We start from the raw sequence: 23541 nt of genomic DNA, 5'->3' as shown, positions 1-23541 counted from the left end.
TAGAGCAACAACGTGGTTTTCAGTCCACACTTTTGCAACTAACTAGAGACAATGCTGCGTTCAGCAGGGTAGTGCTTCAGTCTGCTGGTCAGTGAACTCCAAATCTTTCTCCTATACCTGCTTTGGGAGTCACTTATGTTGGAATGCACATGAGGAAGCAGTCGAGGAAAAAACAGTTACTAACCTTCTATAGCTGCTACTCTTTGAAATGTGTTGCTCATGTCCATCCAAACCCCTACCCCCTGCCACCACCCCTCTGTTGGAGTTAGCTGGCAAGAATGAACTGAGGGGGTGGCAGGGCTCTGTATACCGGTGCTATGAGGGCATGACTCCAGGGGGCACGATGGATACCACTGAGGGGAAAAACTTTGTGGCTGTGGTGCGCACACACCTATATTGGAATGGTCATGAGTAACACATCTCGAAGAGCAACAGTTATGGAATGTTAGTAACTCTTTTTGTCCTGCCATGAGTGCAGGGGACTGGACTAGATGACCTCTCGAGGTCTCTTCTAGTCCTGCGATTCTGTGTGCAACCCAACCAGGCACTGCTACTAAAAATCTTTTGATTACAAGCGCCGTGCTGCATATGAACCTAAAGTGGAGCACTCACAGGGACAATCATCTTGAAGAACCTCAGTTACTCACCCTGTGCAGTAACTTTCTCTTCAGAGCACCCAAACATAGTTACCCAAAGTCTGAGATGGTTTTGAGTGATCATCAGATGGGCTTTAAGGGACCCTCCTTCCGTCCAGCTGATGATGAGTTCGGGAGTCAGCTCTTTGCCCAAAGAAAAGTTCCTTCAGGACTGCTTCCAGGTGCTTACTTTTTCTTAACCTTTTATAGCTAACTCTCACAAAACACACAACCCCTAGTTGCTGGATTCGGCAGAACCAAATTGCTGCAGTTGCAGTGGGTTACCATAGTAACCCTGATTTCGTCTGCAATTCTCCTAGCTTTAACAAATTACTCATCTCTTATCAACAAACCATTTTTAGTATTTCTTGCCATAATAAACTTGTATGTCTGGGGCACCCAAATCTGATGTCTCTGTCCACTTACTTTCTTCCATTCTTATGGTCTGTTAACTCCTTTCAGCTCCTCCCATTCTGATAAGCAAAGCTGCAACTGCAGCAATCTCGCCTTGCCTATGTGAGCCATGCAATTGTTCCTAGTTATGTCATGTTCTGCTTTTAATCAGTGGTGGCTAAATACAACCAAAATGTCTGCGGTTTAGTTTGGTCAAATTCTGGTATTACATCACCGCTAGAGAGATTATTTCTCTGCCATGGGATATGCCCCCAGTATGGGACCTCTTACCATCTGCTCCAATAACCTATACCCTTGTACCACCTCCGGTACCACCATTTGAACTGGAGTCCACCTTCTCCTCCTCCGATGAATCAAGTGGCAGAGGAACTGACCGTGTCTTATCACCCCTACATGCCTTCATGGAGACATCCAGGGCAGCATCCACCGCTTTCACCACCTCAGAACCATTGGTACCCCATGCTGCGGGAACCACTACAACCTCCTTCACATGCAGCCTGTTGGTTATACTGGGCAGGCACCATGGTCCCAAAACCCTTTCTCGGAACCATCTTGGTCCATGAGAGACTGTTCGCCTGCCTTCTCCCTATGGGATCCTTCTAACAGGTACTCAAATCAGCTGTTGGAGGAGCCCTTTAGTCCGGTCCCAGCAGTCCGTCTTCTACTCTGGATGAAGTGGTGACCGCAGCATCCCCTTTTCCTCTGGATGACTTCAAGCAATTTCAAGAACTGTTATGGAAAGTCATGGGGAAACTCCAAATTCCCTTGGAAGAAATCCAGGACACCCAGCATAAGCTGCTTGATGTTCTCCACACCCTAGGAACAGCCAGAATTGCCCAGCTAATTAATAACGCTTTTCTGGAGCCTGACACAAAAGCCTGGCACTCCTCTGCCACCTGCACGGCTACCCCCAAAGGGTCTGAAAAGCGTTATGTTCCTGTCAAGGGGTCTGAGATAATTTCACCCTTCTTCCTTCATAGTCCACATCAACATTGAGAAGTTGATCCTAGACCCCATGGAGTCTCTGGACTTCATAGGAGCGATCATCAGTTCAGTCACAGCATGAGCCTACTTACCAAAAGTCAGGTTCTAGGCAATGAGTGACAACATAACTAACGTTGTGAGCAATCCTTATATCCCAGCCAGGACTTGCCTGTCTTTCCTGGGCCTGTGGCTTCATGTATGAGAGTGACCCCTGTTGCAAGATTCCACTTTCGCTGTGTGATGTCTTTTGCTGTCTTCAGATGTGGTGCCAGTCAGTTTACTCAACAAACCATCACTCCATGGATTTCATGCTGACAGTTCCCGCCAAGTTACTGTCATCCCTCCAGTGGTGGGCAGACCCATGTCACATATGCGTGGGGATTCCCTTCCTTCCCTCCTCCCCGACACATCCCTGGTAGGCTGGGTAGCCAACATGGACAATCACATGACATAGGGAATGTGGTCTCCCAAGAATCCAGGATGCACATAAATATCCTGGAACTTCAAGCTGTAAGAAAGGCATGCCAATCCTTTCTTCAGTTTTTGTTCCTGTCATGTTCATCATGTTAGACAGCATCACCATTTTTTTCTATATCAACAAACGGGAGAATGAGATCAGCTGCTCTGTGCTCAGAAGTGCTCAGTCTTTGGAATTGGTGCCTCAATGACCAGATCCTCTTGTCCGCATTTTATCTTCTGGGGACACAGAATGTATAAAAGAGTATAAAAGTAGAGTATAAAAATATTGCTCGGGCATGTAGGAATGATATCAGGAGGGCCAAATCGCACCTGGAGCTGCAGCTAGCCAGAGATGTCAAGAGTAACAAGAAGGGTTTCTTCAGGTATGTTGGCAACAAGAAGAAAGCCAAGGAATGTGTGGGCCCCTTACTGAATGAGGGAGGCAACCTAGTGACAGAGGATGTGGAAAAAGCTAATGTACTCAATGCTTTTTTTGCCTCTGTTTTCACTAACAAGGTCAGCTCCCAGACTGCTGCGCTGGGCATCACAAAATGGGGAAGAGATGGCCAGCCCTCTGTGGAGATAGAGGTGGTTAGGGACTATTTAGAAAAGCTGGACGTGCACAAGTCCATGGGGCCGGACGAGTTGCATCCGAGAGTGCTGAAGGAATTGGCGGCTGTGATTGCAGAGCCATTGGCCATTATCTTTGAAAACTCGTGGCGAACGGGGGAAGTCCCGGATGACTGGAAAAAGGCGAATGTAGTGCCAATCTTTAAAAAAGGGAAGAAGGAGGATCCTGGGAACTACAGGCCAGTCAGCCTCACCTCAGTCCCTGGAAAAATCATGGAGCAGGCCCTCAAAGAATCAATCCTGAAGCACTTGCATGAGAGGAAAGTGATCAGGAACAGCCAGCATGGATTCACCAAGGGAAGGTCATGCCTGACTAATCTAATCGCCTTCTATGATGAGATTACTGGTTCTGTGGATGAAGGGAAAGCAGTGGATGTATTGTTTCTTGACTTTAGCAAAGCTTTTGACACGGTCTCCCACAGTATTCTTGTCAGCAAGTTAAGGAAGTATGGGCTGGATGAATGCACTATAAGGTGGGTAGAAAGCTGGCTAGATTGTCGGGCTCAACGGGTAGTGATCAATGGCTCCATGTCTAGTTGGCAGCCGGTATCAAGTGGAGTGCCCCAGGAGTCGGTCCTGGGGCCGGTTTTGTTCAATATCTTCATAAATGATCTGGAGGACGGTGTGGATTGCACTCTCAGCAAATTTGCGGATGATACTAAACTGGGAGGAGTGGTAGATATGCTGGAGGGGAGGGATAGGATACAGAAGGACCTAGACAAATTGGAGGATTGGGCCAAAAGAAATCTGATGAGGTTCAATAAGGATAAGTGCAGGGTCCTGCACTTAGGACGGAAGAACCCAATGCACAGCTACAGACTAGGGACCGAATGGCTAGGCAGCAGTTCTGCGGAAAAGGACCTAGGGGTGACAGTGGACGAGAAGCTGGATATGAGTCAGCAGTGTGCCCTTGTTGCCAAGAAGGCCAATGGCATTTTGGGATGTATAAGTAGGGGCATAGCGAGCAGATCGAGGGACGTGATCGTCCCCCTCTATTCGACATTGGTGAGGCCTCATCTGGAGTACTGTGTCCAGTTTTGGGCCCCACACTTCAAGAAGGATGTGGATAAATTGGAGAGAGTCCAGCGAAGGGCAACAAAAATGATTAGGGGTCTGGAACACATGAGTTATGAGGAGAGGCTGAGGGAGCTGGGATTGTTTAGCCTGCAGAAGAGAAGAATGAGGGGGGATTTGATAGCTGCTTTCAACTACCTGAAAGGGGGTTCCAAAGAGGATGGTTCTAGACTATTCTCAGTGGTAGAAGAGGACAGGAGAAGGGGTAATGGTCTCAAGTTGCAGTGGGGGATGTTTAGGTTGGATATTAGGAAAAACTTTTTCACTAAGAGGGTGGTGAAACACTGGAATGCGTTACCTAGGGAGGTGGTAGAATCTCCTTCCTTAGAGGTTTTTAAGGTCAGGCTTGACAAAGCCCTGGCTGGGATGATTTAACTGGGAATTGGTCCTGCTTCGAGCAGGGGGTTGGACTAGATGACCTTCTGGGGTCCCTTCCAACCCTGATATTCTATGATTCTACTCACGGACTTGCTCAGCAGACATTTTGCAATCGACCACAAGTGGAAACTTCACAATTCTGTAGTATGTGGTATCTTCACCTGATGGGGGACTCCAACCAGAGACCTATTCGCTTCACAAATGAACAGCAAATGCAACACATACTGCTCCAGGGAAGGCCTCAGTTACTGCTCTCAGGGCGATGCTCTCAGGGCGTAGGTGACCAAATCAGCTACGTCGTCTTGCCTTGAATACTGCACAAGATCCAGCAAGACAGAGCAATGGTCGTTCTGATCATCTTCTGCTGGCCCAGACAGTTCTGGTTTCGTAATCTCTTCTGCATGCCATCCCATCCACTGATTCTCATCCCCATCTTCCCCTATCTTCTGACCACGTACAATGTCGAGATCAGACAGCCCAGTCCACGTGTGCTCCACCTCAGAGTGTGGTACTTGGATGGGCTTCTGCTTTAGAACAGACATGCTCTTCAGCCATGCAAGACATCCTCTCCAGCAGCCGGAAGAACTCCACTAGGCAGTGTTATCAAGCTAAGTTCAAACGTTTCTTATCTTGGGTGCAACAAAAAGGAGTTTTACTTGAATCAGCAAGTATCCCCCTCATTCTGGACTACGTTCTATTCTTAGTCATTGGGTCTTTCCCTCAACTCCTTGAGAGTCCACCTGGTGGCTATTAGCGTATTGGTGTATCCAGTGGAGAGTTGAATCATCTTTACACATCCGCTAACCCCTAGGTTTTGGAAAGGCCTCATCAGAACCTTCTCACTTGTCCAAACGATCGCATCCCAGTGGGACCTAATCTAGTTCTCTGTATGCTAATGAAACCACCCTTTGAACCATTAGCATCGTGCTCCATGTCCCTCCTTTCCGTTGCTATCACTTCCGCAAGAAGGGTCAGGGAACTCAGAGCTACGATGGCAGACCCATGTTTCACGCTCTTCCACAAGGATAGTCTCCTTACGTCTACACCCCAAATTTATACCAAAGATTGTGTTTGTTTCATGTCAGTCAATCCATTCTCTTACCTGTTTTCTTCCAAAAACCACACTCCTCTGCAGAGGAACATTGACTCCATTCCCTAGGTGTCTGACGAGTTCTGGCCTTCTACCTATAGAGAATGAAACCTATCAGGAAGTCCCCTAGGCTATTTGTTGCAATAGCAGAAAGACTTGAGGGGCAGGCCATCTCCACCCAGAGAATCTCTAAATGGATTTTGGGTTGCATTCAACTCTGCTACTAAACTTTAGGCCTACCCCACCCCCGACCCCCCACTCCATGAGAGCTCAGGCTTCAACCTCCCTTCAGGATGTGCCACTTATGGGCATATGTAGGGTAGCCATGTGGAATTCTGTGCACACCTTTTGTGCAGCACACTATGCCTCACAGAGGACTTGGTAGTGGATAACTCCTTTGGCATGGCAGTTCTCCACATCCTCTTCTGACTTAGGTACTGCTTGTTAATCACCCTTAGTGGAATCGCTCAAAGAGGGGGTTACTTACCTATAACTGGAGGCTCTTTGAGATATGTGGTCCCTATTTGTATTCCACTTCCTGCCCTCCTTCCCCTCTTCTCCGGATCTGTGTGGTTCGTGGTGGAAAAGGAACTGGAGAAGCAGTTGTTCTGTCCTACCCTTTATCACCTCAGACGGAAGTACGAGGCGAGCCAAGGTGCATGTGCGGCCCAATGGACGCTACTTTCAAATTCTGCGGCTCTGGACACATGGTACGCATGTGTAACTCTTAGTGGAATACAGATAGGGACCACACATTTCCAAGAACCTCCAGTTACAGGCAAGTAACCGCATCTTAATTAAGAGAATGTCTTTTCAGAGGAAAAGAAGGTTAGTTACTGAAAAAACTCAAATGCATGAGATCGCTGGCTTGTTCTCTGTGCTTGACTTTCTCTGTAAGAATGAGGCCCTCCACTGTCACTTTCCAATTCCAGAGGCAGTTCTTCCCCTGGACTTTTGTTTTATTTTACATTAAGCCAAATATGTCTGCAATACCTGCAGCCTCCCAGAGTCACTATAAGAGGACAGATTTCTTAAAATGAGTCAGTGTATGTTAAAGATTCCTTGTATGTTACAGATATGTGAAATTCTTTTTGGATCTCATGGGCCTTATGGCAGCCACTACATTTGTGCATCTGAGAATGAGATCTATGCAGCACTGGTTATCACAGACCAAACTGGGACAGCCTTCGGATGTTGATCATGATGCCTAAGAGTACTATAACTTCTCTAAAATGGTTGTCAGTCAGGGCGAATGTTCTTGGGGTGTAGAGTTCAGTCCTCTGGATCCATCCCTGACAGTAACTTCAGATACATCAAACAAGGGTTGGGGGCTGTATCTGAATCATTTGACAATTCTAGGGCACTGATTTTTTTCTCAGGAGGGAGCCCTGTACATCAGTGTGTTAGGGCTGTTCGTTTGGCCTTCAGGTTGTTTCTCTCCCACCTTCAGGGGATGGTCATGCAGATGATAGACAATAGATCAGTGTTGTATTACATCATCAAGCAGAGGAGTGCTCACTCTGTTCTCCTATGCACAGAGGCTGTAGGTTTATGGGATTAGTGTATTCACTGTGAAATTTATTTTTTAGCCCCACACTTGGCAGGAGAAAGTGTAGTTGTGAATCATCTCAGCAGACAGAGTTCCCAAATTCAGTTAGTTCAGACCATATTCTCCATCTAGCGGGAGCTGACCAGATGTGGATCTGTTCACAGCAAGGATCAACAAAGTGTCATCTCTTCTGATCCAGAGCGGGCAGAGACAGTCAATCCCTGTCTGATGCCTTTCTTCTACACTGTGGGAGTGGCTTCATGTTCGCTTTGTGTGCCCCCTTCTATTGATCCAGACGGTTGTAAGACATTTCAGGACAGGGCCAGGATGAATACTCGTCGTCCCAGCTTGACCACATTAGCGGTGGTTTATTGATCATCTTCAGCTGTCTTTAATGCATCTTCCTCTGTCCCCAGATCTCCTGTACCAGCAGGAGAGCAGGATCTTTCATCCAGACTCAGTCTCTTCACCTGATGGTGTGAGTAGTTGTACTTTCACTCTGTGCTTGACCAGTGTTCTTTGTGCAGCATATGCTAGTTAATTCTCAAAACAGTCTACTAGAACCATTTAAAGTTGACCAGATTTCAGACGTGGGTGAGGGAAAGCTCTGATTTCCCCTGTATTTGCTTTCATTCCTTGTGTTCTGGAATACTTAGCTTCTGATTCTTTAAGTACATTATCTAACTCTTCATTAAAAGTGCATTTGGCAGCCATCTCTGCATATCATACTCTAGTTGATAGCAGGTCACCGGTTGGTGGTGGTTTGGTTAAAAGATTTGACGGGTTTGTCAAACATGTATTCCCTATTAGCAGTCCTGTCCCTTTTTGGGATCTCAGCTTGGTGTTGCCATGCTGGTAAAATAGCCCTCTGAACCCTTGGCTAAATGTTGATTCTTCAGTTTATCTATCAAAACGTCTTTCATTATTGCCATCACATTGACCAGGAGAGTAAGTGAGTTGAATGCCCTTATGGCTGATCCACCTTTCGCTTCTTTTTCATCAGGACAAGGTAGTTCTCAGACCTGATCCCAGATTCTTACCTAAGTGCTGTCTGATTTTTACATCTATCAGACCATTAATTAATAATCACTCTAATAAGTGAGGATCTATCCCGGGGTGGCCAACCTGAGGGTGAGAAGGAGCCAAAATTCACCAGGGTACATTGCCAAAGAGCCACAGTAATACATCAGGAGCCCCCCATCAGCTCCCGCTCCCAGCACCTCCTGCCCACTGGTAGCCCTGCCGATCAGCACCTCCTCTTCCCTCTCCATAGCTCGCATTCAGCTGTTTCGTGGCGTGCAGGAGGCTGGGGGGTAGAGGGAGGAGTAAGGGCTCGGCAGGCTCGGGGAGGGGGCGGGGTGGGGACAGGACCTGTGGTAGAACCAGGGGTTGAGCAGTGAGCACCTCCTGGCACCTTGGAAAGTTGGTGCCTGTAGCTCCAGCCCCGGAGCCTATACAAGGAGCCACATATTAACTTCTGAAGAGCTGCATGTGGCTCCGGAGCCACAGGTTGGCCAACCTGATCTGTCCTATATAATTCATGTGTCAGAAGGGCCCTCACCTTTTACCTGGGCAGAACTCAAAGCTTTTGGAAATTTGTCTAGATTGTTTGCGTCTTATGCTGAGAACCACATGGCATGTATAGTGTCTTCCCGGACCATTTCTCTGTGGATTAAACGGTATATTACTGAATGCGATGCACTGGTAAAAGTTCCTGCACCTGCTGTGATTTGACCACATTCCACGAGCTGTGACAACTTACTTTGCTTGCCTGTGGCAGATCCCAGTTGCTGAAATTTGCAAAAGCTGCAACCTGGACTTCAGTGCATGCTTTCACTAAGCCTGATGCTCTATACTTGGCATCTAGGGTGGACGCTGGATTTGGCAAAGCACTGTTTTCAACTAGAACTCAGCTCCCACCTCCTGGTTGGTTGTCAGAACTGCTTATCAGTCTACCCCCATACATGGGAATGTGCACTCAAAGAAGAAATAAAGGTTACCTACTTGTAACTGGAGTTCTTTGAGATGTTTCTGCATATTCACACTTCCCACCCAGCTTCTCCTGTGAGTCCTTGTTTGTTCTCAGAGTAACAGCCGTGTTAGTCTGTATTCGCAAAAAGAAAAGGAGTACTTCTGGCACCTTAGAGACTAACCAATTTATTTGAGCATTAGCTTTTGTGAGCTACAGCTCACTTCATCAGAAGCATACTGTGGAAAGTGTAGAAGATCTTTTTATATACACACAAAGCATGAAAAAATACCTCCCCCCACCCCACTCTCCTGCTGGTAATAGCTTATCTAAAGTGACCACTCTCCTTACAATGTGTGTGATAATCAAGGTGGGCCATTTCCAGCACAAATCCAGGGTTTAACAAGAACATCTGAAGGGGGGGGGGGGTAGGAAAAAAACAAGGGGAAATAGGTTACCTTGCATAATGACTTAGCCACTCCCAGTCTCTATTCAAGCCTAAATTAATTGTATCAAATTTGCAAATGAATTCCAATTCAACAGTTTCTCGCTGGAGTCTGGATTTGAAGTTTTTTTGTTGTAATATCACAACTTTCATATCTGCAATCATGTGACGAAAAGATTGAAGTGTTCTCCGACTGGTTTATGAATGTTATAATTCTTGACATCTGATTTGTGTCCATTTATTCTTTTACGGAGAGACTGTCCAGGTTGACCAATGTACATGGCAGAGGGGCATTGCTGGCACATGATGGCATATATCACATTGGTGGATGTGCAGGTGAACGAGCCTCTGATAGTGTGGCTGATGTGATTAGGCCCTGTGATGGTGTCCCCTGAATAGATATGTGGGCACAGTTGGCAACGGGCTTTGTTGCAAGGATAGGTTCCTGGGTTAGTGGTTCTGTTGTGTGGTATGTGGTTGCTGGTGAGTATTTGCTTCAGGTTGGGAGGCTGTCTGTAGGCAAGGACTGGCCTGTCTCCCAAGATTTGTGAGAGTGTTGGGTCATCCTTCAGGATAGGTTGTAGATCCTTAATAATGCGTTGGAGGGGTTTTAGTTGGGGGCTGAAGGTGGACAGCTAGTGGCGTTCTGTTATTTTCTTTGTTAGGTCTGTCCTGTAGTAGGAGACTTCTGGGAACTCTTCTGGCTCTATCAAACTGTTTCTTCACTTCCGCAGGTGGGTATTGTAGTTGCAAGAATGCTTGATAGAGATCTTGTAGGTGTTTGTCCTTGTCTGAGGGGTTGGAGCAAATGCGGTTGTATCGCAGAGCTTGGCTGTAGACGATGGATCGTGTGGTGTGGTTTGGGTGAAAGCTGGAGGCATGTAGGTAGGAATAGCGGTCAGTAGGTTTCCGGTATAGGGTGGTGTTTATGTGACCATTGTTTGTTAGCACTGTAGTGTCCAGGAAGTGGATCTCTTGTGTGGACTGGACCAGGCTGAGGTTGATGGTGGGATGGAAATTGTTGAAATCATGGTGGAATTCCTCAAGGGCTTCTTTTCCATGGGTCCAGATGATGATGATGTCATCAATAACAGCGCAAGTAGAGTAGGGGCGTTAGGGGACGAGAGCTGAGGAAGCGTTGTTCTAAGTCAGCCATAAAAATGTTGGCATACTGTGGGGCCATGCGGGTACCATAGCAGTGCCGCTAATCTGAAGGTATACATTGTCCCCAAATGTAAAATAGTTATGGGTAAGGAGAAAGTCACAAAGTTCAGCCACCAGGTTAGCCGTGACGTTATCGGGGATAGTGTTCTAGACGGCTTGTAATCCATCTTTGTGTGTAATGTTGGTGTAGAGGGCTTCTACATCCATAGGGGCCAGGATGGTGTTATCAGGAAGATCACCGATGGATTGTAGTTTCCTCAGGAAGTCAGTGGTGTCTCGAAGGTAGCTGGGAGTGCTGGTAGCGTAGGGCCTGAGGAGGGAGTCTACATAGCCAGACAATCCTGCTGTCAGGGTGCCAATGCCTGAGATGATGGGGCGCCCAGGATTTCCAGGTTTATGGATCTTGGGTAGTAGATAGAATATCCCAGGTCGGGGTTCCAGGGGAGTGTGTGTGCGGATTTGATCTTGTGCTTTTTCAGGGAGTTTCTTGAGCAAATGCTGTAGTTTCTTTTGGTAACTCTCAGTGGGATCAGAGAGTAATGGCTTGTAGAAAGTGGTGTTGGAGAGCTGCCGAGCAGCCTCTTGTTCATATTCCGACCTATTCGTGATGACAGCAGCACCTCCTTTGTCAGCCTTTTTGATTATGATATCAGAGTTGTTTCTGAGGCTGTGGATGGCATTGTGTTCCACACGGCTGAGGTTATGGGGCAAGTGATGCTGCTTTTCCACTCTATGTAGAAGTCCAGTCTGCTGTCTCGACCTTCAGGAGGAGTCCACCTAGAATCCTTCTTTTTGTAGTGTTGGTAGGGAGGTCTCTGTGGATTAGTATGTTGTTCAGAGGTATGTTGGAAATATTCCTTGAGTTGGAGACGTTGAAAATAGGATTCTAGGTCACCACAGAACTGTATCGTGTTCGTGGGGGTGGAGGGACAGAAGGAACCATAGTATGTATCCGATGAAGTGAGCTGTAGTTCACGAAAGCTTATGCTCAAATAAATTGGTTAGTCTCTAAGGTGCCACAAGTACTCCTTTTCTTGTTTGTTCTGTGTCTCGGGCTTTGCGGTGGAAGGAACTGAGGTGATGAGGGCACTCCGCCCGCTTCATAATCTTGCTGTCAGTGTCTGCTGACCCTGGGGGAAGGGGAGTGCAAGAGTGCTCTGAAACTGCTAGAAAGAAGTTTTTACCATAAGGCACCACAAGGCGGCGTAGAATCCATAAGTGTGAATCTGCAGAGCCATTTCAAAGTTTTACAAGTTTTAAGTCTCAGGTCACAAGTTAATATTCATTTTTTGTTGTGGGCAAAAAATGTTTTAAAATTTGGTATTTTATATTAGCCTTTTTTGGGGGGGGGGATTTCAGGAACCTCTTGACCAAATAAACCCAAATATTCATATTGACTCTATCCCCTATCTCAATTGGTATAGCAGTTTTTATTTTAGTTTGAGTATTCATATGCGCTTTAGAGACCTTTGAAAATTAACTCTAAACAAAAAGTTCTGCTAACCTGAACTATGGTGCTCCCATGATAACACTTTCTTCGCTGGCTTAGACAGATTGCATCTGGTTCCAAAAAATGATTCCTGATTTCACTGCAATCACACGATACAACTCAATCTAAATATAAGTGCTTTTAAAAAAAAAAGTCTTTGTGCTTTCCTCTAAGTAATTTCTAGGTGCTGGGAGTAGCTCCATAAGTTAAAATTGCACCAGATTTGGCTTAGTCAGGTATTTAAAACCTCTGTCGTTTTGCCCAATTGCCTTCTTTAGAAACCTCAGAATGGAAAAACGGACATGTCTGAGGTTTTTGAAGATATTGCAAGCACTGGTGAGGGTGCCTGGACTAAGATATAAACATTAAAAAAACACTGTTATGAAACTTAGGTTAGGGTTCTCTCTCCTTTATTTTTTTTCCAGGTTTCTCTTGCTAAATACCCACAGTCCCTGCAAACCACAAACTTTACATACACACTAGTCACCTGTGTCTGCCAATGCAAGTTGAAAATCTTTACATTTTACATTGAACATTTAAAAAGTTGTTCCCCCTAATTTATCATGACAGTAAGCAGTTTCACCAAGAATAAATGGCAGAGCTCACTATCTGACCAGGGAGGAAGAATTGGCAGCTGGAGCACCTGGGAGATAGTGGCTGTCTGAAGGAGGAAAGGAAATGGGGTGGGAATGCACCATTTGTTGGGAGGGGGTGGAAAGAGGTGGGCGTGAGTGTGTGTGTAGGTATATATGAGGTTGGGATTGCCATCCATGTCTCCCTTAACACACTCCTGTTGTCCCTGCATTAAGGCTTCCTGGCTGAGGTAAATGTATTTTCTGTCCATATACTGGTAGTCCCAGTCTGAGGAACTTCTTGTGGCTTGTCAGATTGACACTTGCCAACCAGTGAGCTATAGATGGCTAGCTGGCTGGGGCAGCTGCTGGAAGAGGAGACCTTGTAGCTGACAGAAGTTCAGTATGTCTCCCCCTCTTGCACCTTTCCAAAATAGCGGGGGACACTGAAGAAGCCGGGAGAGGGGAAGACAGTGTGAAAGCTGTGTAGGGACAGAGCTAAGAGTCCCATTCCTGTGGCAGCTGCCAAATCACTGTTGCTAAACTGAGAGTTTCAATTTGATGAACCAGACTGATTATAGATGTGCATTTGCTGTGGAGTGTTTTTTAAATTAGGTGTGATATGTGCTGCATATGGTGGATGGGTTACTAGAGATCTATGTGTAGGATGTGTTTGGATCTATTGGCATCACTATTTATTTCCTGCACTTTGTGGTTTTGCATTATTGATGAAATCATTTGAGGAACATAAACTGTTAGTCTCTGAGGTGCCACTAGCATTCCTTTTTCTTTTTGCAAATACAGACTAACACGGCTGCTACTCTGAAACCTGTCTTCTAATAGTGTTTTGTGTGTAGAAAGGCATTTATGATGTGACACACTCCATGATCTTTGGCCTTAATCATTTTGATTACTAATAATCAGAAACTGAAATAATCTTCTTAAAAATTTGGTTGTGAATGGTATATACCAAAGGGTTACTCAGATTATATAGTTCTCCTTTCCTTTATACTATGGTTGCACCTAGAGCGGTCAACCAGGTCAGGGCCCCATTGTTCTAGACACTATTCAAGCATACATAAAATGATGGTTCCTTTCCCGGAGATCTTACTATCTAAAATATGACATAACAGATGGTTTAGACCAAAACGGAGACAGGCTGACAGCAGAGATATGGGTTCATAGAATCCTAAAATATCAGGGTTGGAAGGGACCTCAGGAGGTCATCTAGTCCAACCCCCTGTTCAAAGCAGGACCTAATCCCCAACTAAATAATCCCAGCCAGGGCTTTGTCAAGCCTGACCTTAAAAACCTCTAAGGAAGGAGATTCCACCACCTCCCTAGGTAACGCATTCCAGTGTTTCACCACCCTCCTAGTGAAAAAGTTTTTCTTAATATCCAACCTAAAGCTCCCCCACTGCAACTTGAGACCATTACATGTTCTGTCATCTGGTACTGCTGAAAACACTCTAGATCCATCCTCTTTGGAACCCCCTTTCAGGTAGTTGAAAGCAGCTATCAAATCCCCCCTCATTCTTCTCTTCTGCAGACTAAATAATCCCAGTTCCCTCAGCCTCTACTCATAAGTCATGTGCTCCAGCCCCCTAATCATTTTTGTTGCCCTCCGCTGGACTCTTTTCCACTTTTCCACATCCTTCTTGTAGTGTGGGGCCCAAAACTGGATCCCACTCCAAATGAGGCCTCACCAATGCCGAATAGAGGGGAATGATCACGTCCCTCAATCTACTCCTACTTATACAGCTCAAAATGCCGTTAGCCTTCTTGGCAACAAGGGCACACTGTTGACTCATATCCAGCTTCTCGTCCACCGTAACCCCTAGGTCCTTTTCTGCAGGACTGCTGCCTAGCCTCTCAGTCCCTAGTCCTTAGCAGTGCATGGGAGTCTTCCTTCCTAAGTGCAGGACTCCGCACTTATCCTTGTTGAACCTCATCAGATTTCTTTTGGGCTCAATCCTCTAATTTGTCAAAGTCCCTCTGTGTCCTATCCCTTCCCTCCTGCGTATCTGCCACTCCTCCCAGTTTAGTGTCATCTGCAGACTTGCTGAGGGTGCAATCCATGCCATCCTCCAGATAATTAATAAAAGATACTGAACAAAACCAGCCCCAGAATTAGTAAACAATAGAATGTGCGCGTTTCTTTGTCAACAGTAAATTCCTTGCTGTGCCATGTAGGACCTTGAGAAAATGGCTTAATCTTTGTTTCTCTCACGTATAAAATGGAAATACCTTCTTTTTTTCTACCCTTTGTCTTGTCTAAGCTCTTCTGGGCAGGGACTTTCTTTTACTATATATGTACAGCACAACTGCAATCTTGGTTGGCATTGTTATGTGCTACTATAATACAAATAAATACTGTAATTTGTATTGATTTGGCACGCTTAACTTTAGTGCTGCTGAAAAATACTCGAGCACACAGTGATAGGAAATCGCAACAACCAGCAGAAGACTGTTTATCTTTTCTGTCCATAGTTGCATAAAGTAACATAGACCTAAGTTAAAATGTGTATGACGCAGAATGGGAGACTAATTGTGAGCTGTCCTTTCTAAAATAAACTGCAATTTTATCCAATTTCAGCTGTTAATGACAAAGAGAAGAATAAAGAGAAGAAATCCAAAAACGCTGTAAGGTCAAAGTCGAAGAAGAAGAAAAAGAAATTTAAGTCTGGTAAAATACACTTTTTTTTTCCCCTGTAGAAAGTGGCCTTAGTTTTTTGGTTTGACACTCTCTTGACCCCAGTTCAAAGTTTTCCATGACCAGTGACCGTATATAGGAGAGATTGTACTGTTTTGTCTTTAATCGCCACCAGTTCTGATGTAATAATCCATTAAAGGTGAAGTGTGAATAGCATGGCATTTTCTTGCTGATTGAAGGGCACAGCCATTGAGGTAGATGGCTGATAAAAACCAATGAATCAGTAAATAAATGGATGTGCCCAAGGACAACTTCTCCAAAACATCCCTCTCCCCAAAAAGTGTACAAATCAGTGCTCCTTGAAGTAGTGATGTGACAATATTTTTTTCTTTTCTGTCACTGTTCTCAGTAGGAGCTGCTGAATGCTGACCACTTTTAAAAATCTGGCCACTTTGTTTAGTTGCTTTATTGGGAGCTGAGCTCTTCTGAAAATGTAGCCTTAGTTGAGGATTTTGAAAATCTCACCCCAACTTATCATTGTCCTTCATAGCTATTGTTCTTCTTTGACTTGTGTGTCAGTGTGGGTCCCACGGTATGTGTGCATGCTCTCATGTGCTCATGATTGGATTCTTTGGAATAGCATTGTCCTTCGGGTCTGCGCCTGTGCCACTCTGTGCTTCCAAGTGAGACTCTGCAGAAAGGGCAGAGGAGTCTTCAGTGTCCCTCAGTTCCCTCTGAACTGTCAATGACAGTAAGACAGAACCCAGAGTGTTTCTGACGCAGTACTTCTACAGAGCTTCAAATTTGATCCCTTTTTGACTAGATTCATGAAGAAAATTTATGTTCACCCCTCTTCTTGCTTTTTTTCTTTTATTTGGGCTTTCAAAAAAAAAAAGAGAGAAGAGACCACCCTTGAACAGCAGGGTGAAGCATTTTGCACCAACATGGTGGGCTCTAAACAGTCAGGGTTCAAACCCTACTCATCCTGTGATGGTCTCATCCCTCTTACTGATGGACACATCTATATTCTAAGCTCAATAACTCTGTCCAGGATTGTCCTCCCCATCAGTGAGGGCATACTGGAGCCAGCTAAGGGACTCTGGCAAACCTGGGCCACTCTTCCATTTCTAAAAGACATCAGGTGACCCCAAAGGGCTCTGAATGTTTTTATGCTCACCCAAACATAGGCTATTTGGGGGGGGATGTCCACAGTTCAGGACAAATTTAGTCCTTAAAAGGTACTCCCAAATACAAAGATCCAAAGAAGTTGGTCCTGTTTTTATGTAAAGCATACTTCTCAGCACTACTTCAACTCCAGAGGCAAAGTGCCATGATTTCTTTGAAAAATAACTGCCTCACCTGGGAGAAGGTCATTTGCTTTTGTAATCCAGTTACTGAGAAGTTAAAAAGAGTGGAGGTTGGAAACAAAGAAAAGTCTATATTTTCTTTTCTGTTTATTTCGGGAAGGGGAATAAAGCTGCAGAAAAGGCAAGATGAGCAAATAAATGTATGCAAAGCACACTAGGAAGCAGAAGTGTTGTGTGCAGAACGCTGCTTATTCACTGCAGAAAAATATACGGATGGGTTGAAAGTCCTCCTCATGGCATATGACAATTAACGTGTGCCTGAAGACTCGGAGAATCTGCCTGATACCACCACTAGCATGATCACAAAGGAGCTGGAGTTGGCCATGATAGAGCTCTGCAAGCTGGAACTAACAGAAGAAGAGTGTGTGAGTGCCAGCAGAGGGTGGCAGAAATTGAAGCCCAGAAAAGAAAGAGATTGCATGCACTGAACATACTGGCCTTACAAAAGCCCATGGGTAATACTCCCCCAGGGGCCTCCAGCAGGGACAAGCTTTGCCCTGTATACACAGAGAGATTAAAAAGTATCTCTCCATTTTTGAAAGGATATGTGCATTGCAAAAGATTCCAGAGGAATAAAGAGTATCCACACTGATCTCCAAGTCGTCTGATAAAGTACTGCGAGTGTTTAATGAGGTGGACATGGAGGAGGCATTGAAATACGTTGAATTTTAAAAAGCTTTGTTGCAAAGGTTTCAGATCATCCCTGAGGTGTATCGTTTAAGGTTGTTTAGGAACCTCTAAAAGCATGACAAGAGAAGTCAAAGCAGCAGTTTGGGATAAAACCCCTCCCACTGTATAGGAAGCAGCTGATACTGCTGACTCTCACGTACAAGCCAGACACTTCAGTGAGCACAGATACAAGAGGGAACGGCAGAAGCCCAGTTGAAAGTGGGTGCTCCATTTTATCTCTAGGAAAAGGGGGGGCGGTGGCGAGTGAAAGCACACCCCACCCCAGAACCCATCCCCTCCTGATAATCGTAATTACAGGCCTCTAACACAGGAGAATAGCCCAAGAAAGTGTTACTCATGTGGTTCCACTGAGCACATGAAAAGAGATTGCCTAAGCAAGGGGAATCCAAATAAAAACCCTGTTCAGCCCTGGTTAATGCATCTACCTTGGACTTAAGACCCCAGGAGGTGGTTTAGGTGATCCTAGTGAATTTTGTAAGATCTGACCTGTTGGAGGTTGGCAAAACATTTATCAAAGATGCACGGGAACAGCAAGGTATGCCAAAGTTGGAGGGACACTGGTGCCCAGATTTCTTTGGTCGGAAGATAAATGGCTATGGATTCTGAGATGCTCCCAAGGCAAAATTTAAAACTCCTTGCATTGGGAAAATTTTAAATGAACTCCAGTAGAGCTGGACTGGTAACACTTAAATGTTGGTATACTGGAAAGCATTCCAGCAGATGTACTAATTTGTAATGATACCATGCCTGTGTGTAAAGCTATTAATATTATAACTCCTAGTAAGAAAGAGCATAACACCAAGGCCTATCTGCACTAGAAAATTAGGTTGGTTTAACTATGTCAGTCAGGGGCGTGGAACTATGCTCTGAGCGGCATAGTTAAGCCAAGCTGAGTAGCCTTGTAGACTTTACATCAACCTAGCTATCTCCTCTCGTAGGTGGATTACCTACGCTGATGAAAGAATCCCTCCCATTGGCATAGGTTGTGTCTACTCTACACCCAAGTGCTACAGCTGTGGAGCTGTGGCACTTTAAGGGTAGACAACACTGTCCCCAAACATGGACCCTGTAGAGGGAGGTGAGATCACTGCACCTTTAGCAGCTGGTAATAACAGCATGTCTTCAGAGCAGGGACTTGAGAAATCATAGAAGCACAGAAGTGTAGGACTGGAAGGGACCTCAATAGGTCATCTAGAATAAAAATTTATGGAAGCCAGCGACCTCTCCCTGACTTACCTTAAATATAACCTGGGGTGGGGGGCAAACAGAGCGCTGCCAGGACTTGCAGCTGCTCCTGGGGTGGGGGCTAACTGCTTCTGCTCCAGTCCCAGGGGGCTGACACAACCCCAGCTGCTGCTCCAGCGGGTGGGATGCTGGTTAGCTGTTCTGGCAGGACGCCCCCTATCCACTCTTCTGCCAGCCCAAGACTAGGCAATAATGCCCCTTCCAGCATCCATGGCAGATGATTTCAAGACCTTGCAAAGAGAGTGGCAGATACATTGCAGATCCCTCATGAGGAGGTGAAGGACACCCACCATAAGTTGTTGGACATACTGCATAGGTCCTCCTCAAGGATCGCCCTCCCAATTAATGCACTTTTGGATCCAGCTAAAGTTATATGGAAACACCAGCCTTGGTCACGGCAACATGCAAACGGCCAATAAAAAGTACTATGTACCCCACAGAGATACAGAATTCCTTTTTTCTGCATCTAGTTCCATCGTGGTAGATGCGGTGAATGCCCATGGCCGCCAACATCACACAAAATCCACTGTTTATGACAGGGATGGGAAAATACTTGACTTGTCTGGAAGGAAAGACTACTCTTTAGCAACTTTTCAAATCAGAATTGCAAATTACCAGGCCTTAACTTCGAAACTCGACCACGTGAACTATGCCAAGCTTAATGCTTTTATTGACCATGTGCCGGAATCACAACGAGAAGACTTTTTCAGGCCATCGTACATGAGGGTAAGTAAGTGTCTAGAACAGCACTCCTGACTGCACTAGATGCTACAGACACAGCAGTCTGCTCAGTATTAACAATGGTGGTGATGCGATGGGCACTGTGCCCTATTCTTTCAGGGCGCCAAAGGAGATATAGATGGTTGTAGAGGACCTCCTTTTCAAAGGCACATATTTCATGCCAGACTACACATGAGGTATCTACAGGCATGGTTCAGATCTATTTACAGACCAAAGAAAGACAGGTTAGACAAACCTCTCTCGAGTTCCTCCAGGGTCAAACACTCTCTGGATTCTTGGAAAGACCCAACAAATGTCTGTATGGGGGGTCCCGTTCACACAACCTCCCTCTCATCTCCTTCTCTACCCCTCCCCTCCCTCCCCCCCCCCAGACATTGCTTCTAACTACAGACTCGTCCCTCATTGGCTGCAGAGTACAGCTCAACAACTTTAAGACTCATGTCAAGTGGTCACCCATGGAGATGACTCTCTACATCAACCTCCTTGAACTCAGAGTGGTCAGAAATACTCACACACAAAGTACGACAGACAACATAGTTCATCCTCCCTGTGCATGGAAGTGCTAAAGCTATGGAACTGCAAACAACAAGGATGCTGGAGACTTGAGACTCCAACTGAGGGAACTGGCCCAGATTTCAAAGGTGAAATCTGTATACAATGGACTGCAGTATCCAGTGGGGTGAGAAAAACTACTTTATCTAGATGTTGCCCAGTCTAATAGGGTTGAGAGTTTAGACTGCATGCTTGTATTTTATTTCTTTTGGTAACTAGCTCTGACTTTTTGCCTATCACTTAAAATCCACCCTTTATAGTCAATAAATTTGTTTTACTGTTTAACTTTACAAGTGAGTTTGTATTAAGTGTGAGGTAAATCTGCTCAGGGTACAAAGGCTAGTGTATATCCTCTTTCATCTTGAGCAGTGCAAGACTGTATATTCCTGTGGTACAATGCTGGGAGCTGGGGGGATTTGGCTCCGGTGCCTTTCTCTGTGTGATTCATGACTGGCTCTGGAGGCATTCATGCAATCTAGCTGAGTGTGGGGTCTCCTCAAGTGGTTGTGCTGAGTGATAACAGCACCTGGAGGGGTTGCTGCTGATCACTAGCAAGGCATTGTGAGAGACTGCCCAGGCAGGAGAGAGTTAAGGGGGCACAGCAGTCCCACGATTCCAGGCTGCACCCTGGGTGGATCCCATCACAACCCCCTTCACAGTATTCTTTAAAAACCAGGCCACATCCAAAGTTCATCCCCAAGGTGACCTTGTCTTTTCACATAAACCAACTGATTCATCTTCCAACTTTTTATGCTACACCTCACCATAACAGGAAGGCTATACTGCATATGCTAGATGTTAGGAGAGCCTTAGCCTTTTATCTGGATGGAATGAAGGCCTTTAGGAAACTTCCTAAGCATTTCCTCTATATTGTGGAAAGGTCAAAAGGGGCAGAAATATCAGCCCAAAAACATTCCTAATGGGTCTTGAACTGTATTAACCAATACTATCATGTTCACAGTGTATTATCTCCATCTGGAATCTACACACACTCAAAGTAGTCCGTTTCCACCTCTGTTGCCTACCTCAAGAATGTCCCTATCTTGGAAAGACTTGGGCATCTGCTCGTGCCTTTGAAGAACACTATGCTATTATTGGAGACTCTGCTTACAGCGCTATCTTGGGCTCCACAATGTTGTCATCCATAACGGCCTCCACTCCGAAGCCCCAACCTCCCATTGGGGATATTGCTTTGGAGTCTCTTACAGTGGAGGACCCCCTAGAGAGACTACTCAAAAAGAGGGAGTTACCTTGTTCAGTAACTATGGTTCTTTGAGATGTGGGTCCCTGTGGGTGGTCCACAACCTATCTTCCTCCCATCTACTTCAGAGTTCTCAATAGAGGCTTCGTGGTAGAGAAGGAACTGAGAGTGGTTCACCCATGCAATGCTAATTAGCTTTGAGACACAATACAAGGGAGGGAAAGAGCATGTGCAGTCTGAATGGACACTGCTACCAAAGATCTCCTATCAGAAGCTCAGGGACACAGACACACTTATAGTGGAGCGCTCAATGGGGGGGGGGGGACATCTTGAAGAACCATCATTATTGCACAAGGTGAGTAACTTACTTTTCACCCTCTTCCTCTCCATAAAACAACCTTTTATGTACTTGAAAACTATTATTCTTTTCCTCTCTTTTCTTGTGCAGACTAAACAAACACCATTTTTTCAATTGTTCCTCATAAATCATGTGTTTTAGACCTTTAATAATTTTTGTTGCTCTTCTCTAGACATTCTCTAGTTTATCCACATCTTTCCTGAAATGTAGTGCCCAGAACTGGACACACTACTCCAGTTGAGGCCTTATCAGCGTGGAGTAGAATGGAAGAATTACTACTTCTCTTGTTTACAACACTCCTGCTAAATCAGCTTCCTTGTCTAAGACAGCTTTGAGTATAAACCAGAGGTGGGCACACTACGGCTCGCAGGCCACATCTGGCCCGCGGGACCGTCCTGCCCGGCCCCGGAACTTCTGGCCCGGGAGGCTGTCCTCCCTCCCATGCTGCCACGCAGCGCAATGCTCTGGGCTGCAAAGCTCGGCCTGACCCGGTGCTCTGTGCTGCGCGGCTGCCTGTCCTGGTGCAGCCATGCTGCCAGCCGCTGGTGCTCCAGGCAACCCAGTAAGGGGTTTTTTTTGTTGTTTTGGGGGGGGGGCGGATAGAGGGCAGGGGAGTTCACGGAGTGGTCAGGGGCATGGATAGGGGTCAGGGCGGTCAGAGGGTGGGGAACAGGGATTGAATGGGGGCAGGGATTCCTAGGGAGCAGTCAGGAAGGATAGGAGGGGTTGGATGGGGGGCAGTTAGGGGTGAGAGGGGCGGGGAGGGAGAAGGGATGGTTGGATGGGGTAGGGGTCCCTGGGGGGGTAGTTGGGGTGAGAAGCGGGGGGGTTGAATGGGGGCGGGGTCCGGGCCTGGCTGTTTGGGGAGGCACAGCTTCCCCTAACCGACCCTCCATACAATTTCAGAAACCCAGTGTGGCACTCAGGCCAGAAAGTTTGCCCACCCCGGTATAAACACAAGTACAGCAAAGTTTGCCACAGAACAAGGTGTTGACCCTTCTCTAGAAGGTAATAGGGAGGCTATCTGCTGTAATGTCCCAGTAGGGAAATAGGGGTAAGTTCTTTATGCAAGAGGGTAAAATATACAAGGAAGCCCAGCTGAGTAAGAACAACAAGCCCTACAGGCACCTTGTAGTGCCCAAAAAATATCGTGCAGAGCTATTTGTTGGTCACTTGAAGAGGGAAAGGACTTTAGAGATGCTTAAGAAAATCTTTAATTGTCCCCATGTTCAGGATGAGGTAAAGGAATATTGTAGGACATGTGACTTATGTCCGAAGCAGAAGAAATCTGTTGGTCTCTGTTCTTTTATCTGAGACTAAAGAAGCATTCCATAGGTTTGCCATGGAATCCAAGGACCATTTCCCAAGCCATTCAAATATGGAAAAAGATATGTAGTAGTAGTGGTGGTTGATTTTCCACCAGATATCCAGAGGCAGTCACCCTGGCAAATGTGGAAGCTGCAATGGTTGCACATACACTGTTTCACTATATTAAGCAGAGTAGGTTTTCTAAAAGAAATTACCATCTAGAGGGTCAAATTTTATGTGCCCAATATTTAGTAAAATAGTTAATCTGCTTTTATCACCCAGAAACAAAGGTTCAAAGGGAACTTTTAAGTCCATGCTAAGAATGCATGTGTACAGAAAAGCGGGAGATTGGGATGTCTTATTGCCCTATTATTTGCTTGTAGGGAAGTATCTCAAAAGTCCATGGTGTCTTCCCTGTCTGACCTCCTTTATAGAAGAAAGGTCTGAGGTCCTCTCAGTCTTATTAGAGATTCTTGGGAGGAGGACTCTGAACCAGACGGGAGCCCATAACTTGAATATGTAACCAAATTTAGAGCGGATATAAAATCCATGATGAATTTAGTTCAGCAAAGTC

The 23541-nt window shown here is 45.7% G+C and overlaps 1 protein-coding gene across 10 annotated transcripts in view; it reads left to right on the top strand.

Annotated features, from left to right (window-relative positions):
* Positions 1 to 23541, top strand: part of PHF20 (PHD finger protein 20) — a 190047-nt gene that overhangs the window by 115656 nt on the left and 50850 nt on the right. For 8 of the 10 annotated variants that reach the window (XM_073310018.2, XM_073310010.2, XM_073310016.2 and 5 more), the window contains one exon: positions 15449 to 15538. The exons of the other annotated variants lie outside the window; for them this stretch is intronic. In XM_073310018.2, the coding sequence (XP_073166119.2) occupies positions 15449 to 15538 (90 nt within the window). The remainder of the gene's footprint in view (positions 1 to 15448; positions 15539 to 23541) is intronic. 10 annotated transcript variants of the gene reach the window in all.

The sequence above is a fragment of the Lepidochelys kempii genome, chromosome 13 (assembly GCF_965140285.1).
Source record: "Lepidochelys kempii isolate rLepKem1 chromosome 13, rLepKem1.hap1, whole genome shotgun sequence".
In the NCBI taxonomy this organism is placed as follows: domain Eukaryota; kingdom Metazoa; phylum Chordata; order Testudines; family Cheloniidae; genus Lepidochelys; species Lepidochelys kempii.
Note: the sequence above shows the minus strand (reverse complement) of the source record. Positions and strands in the feature narration are given on the sequence as shown.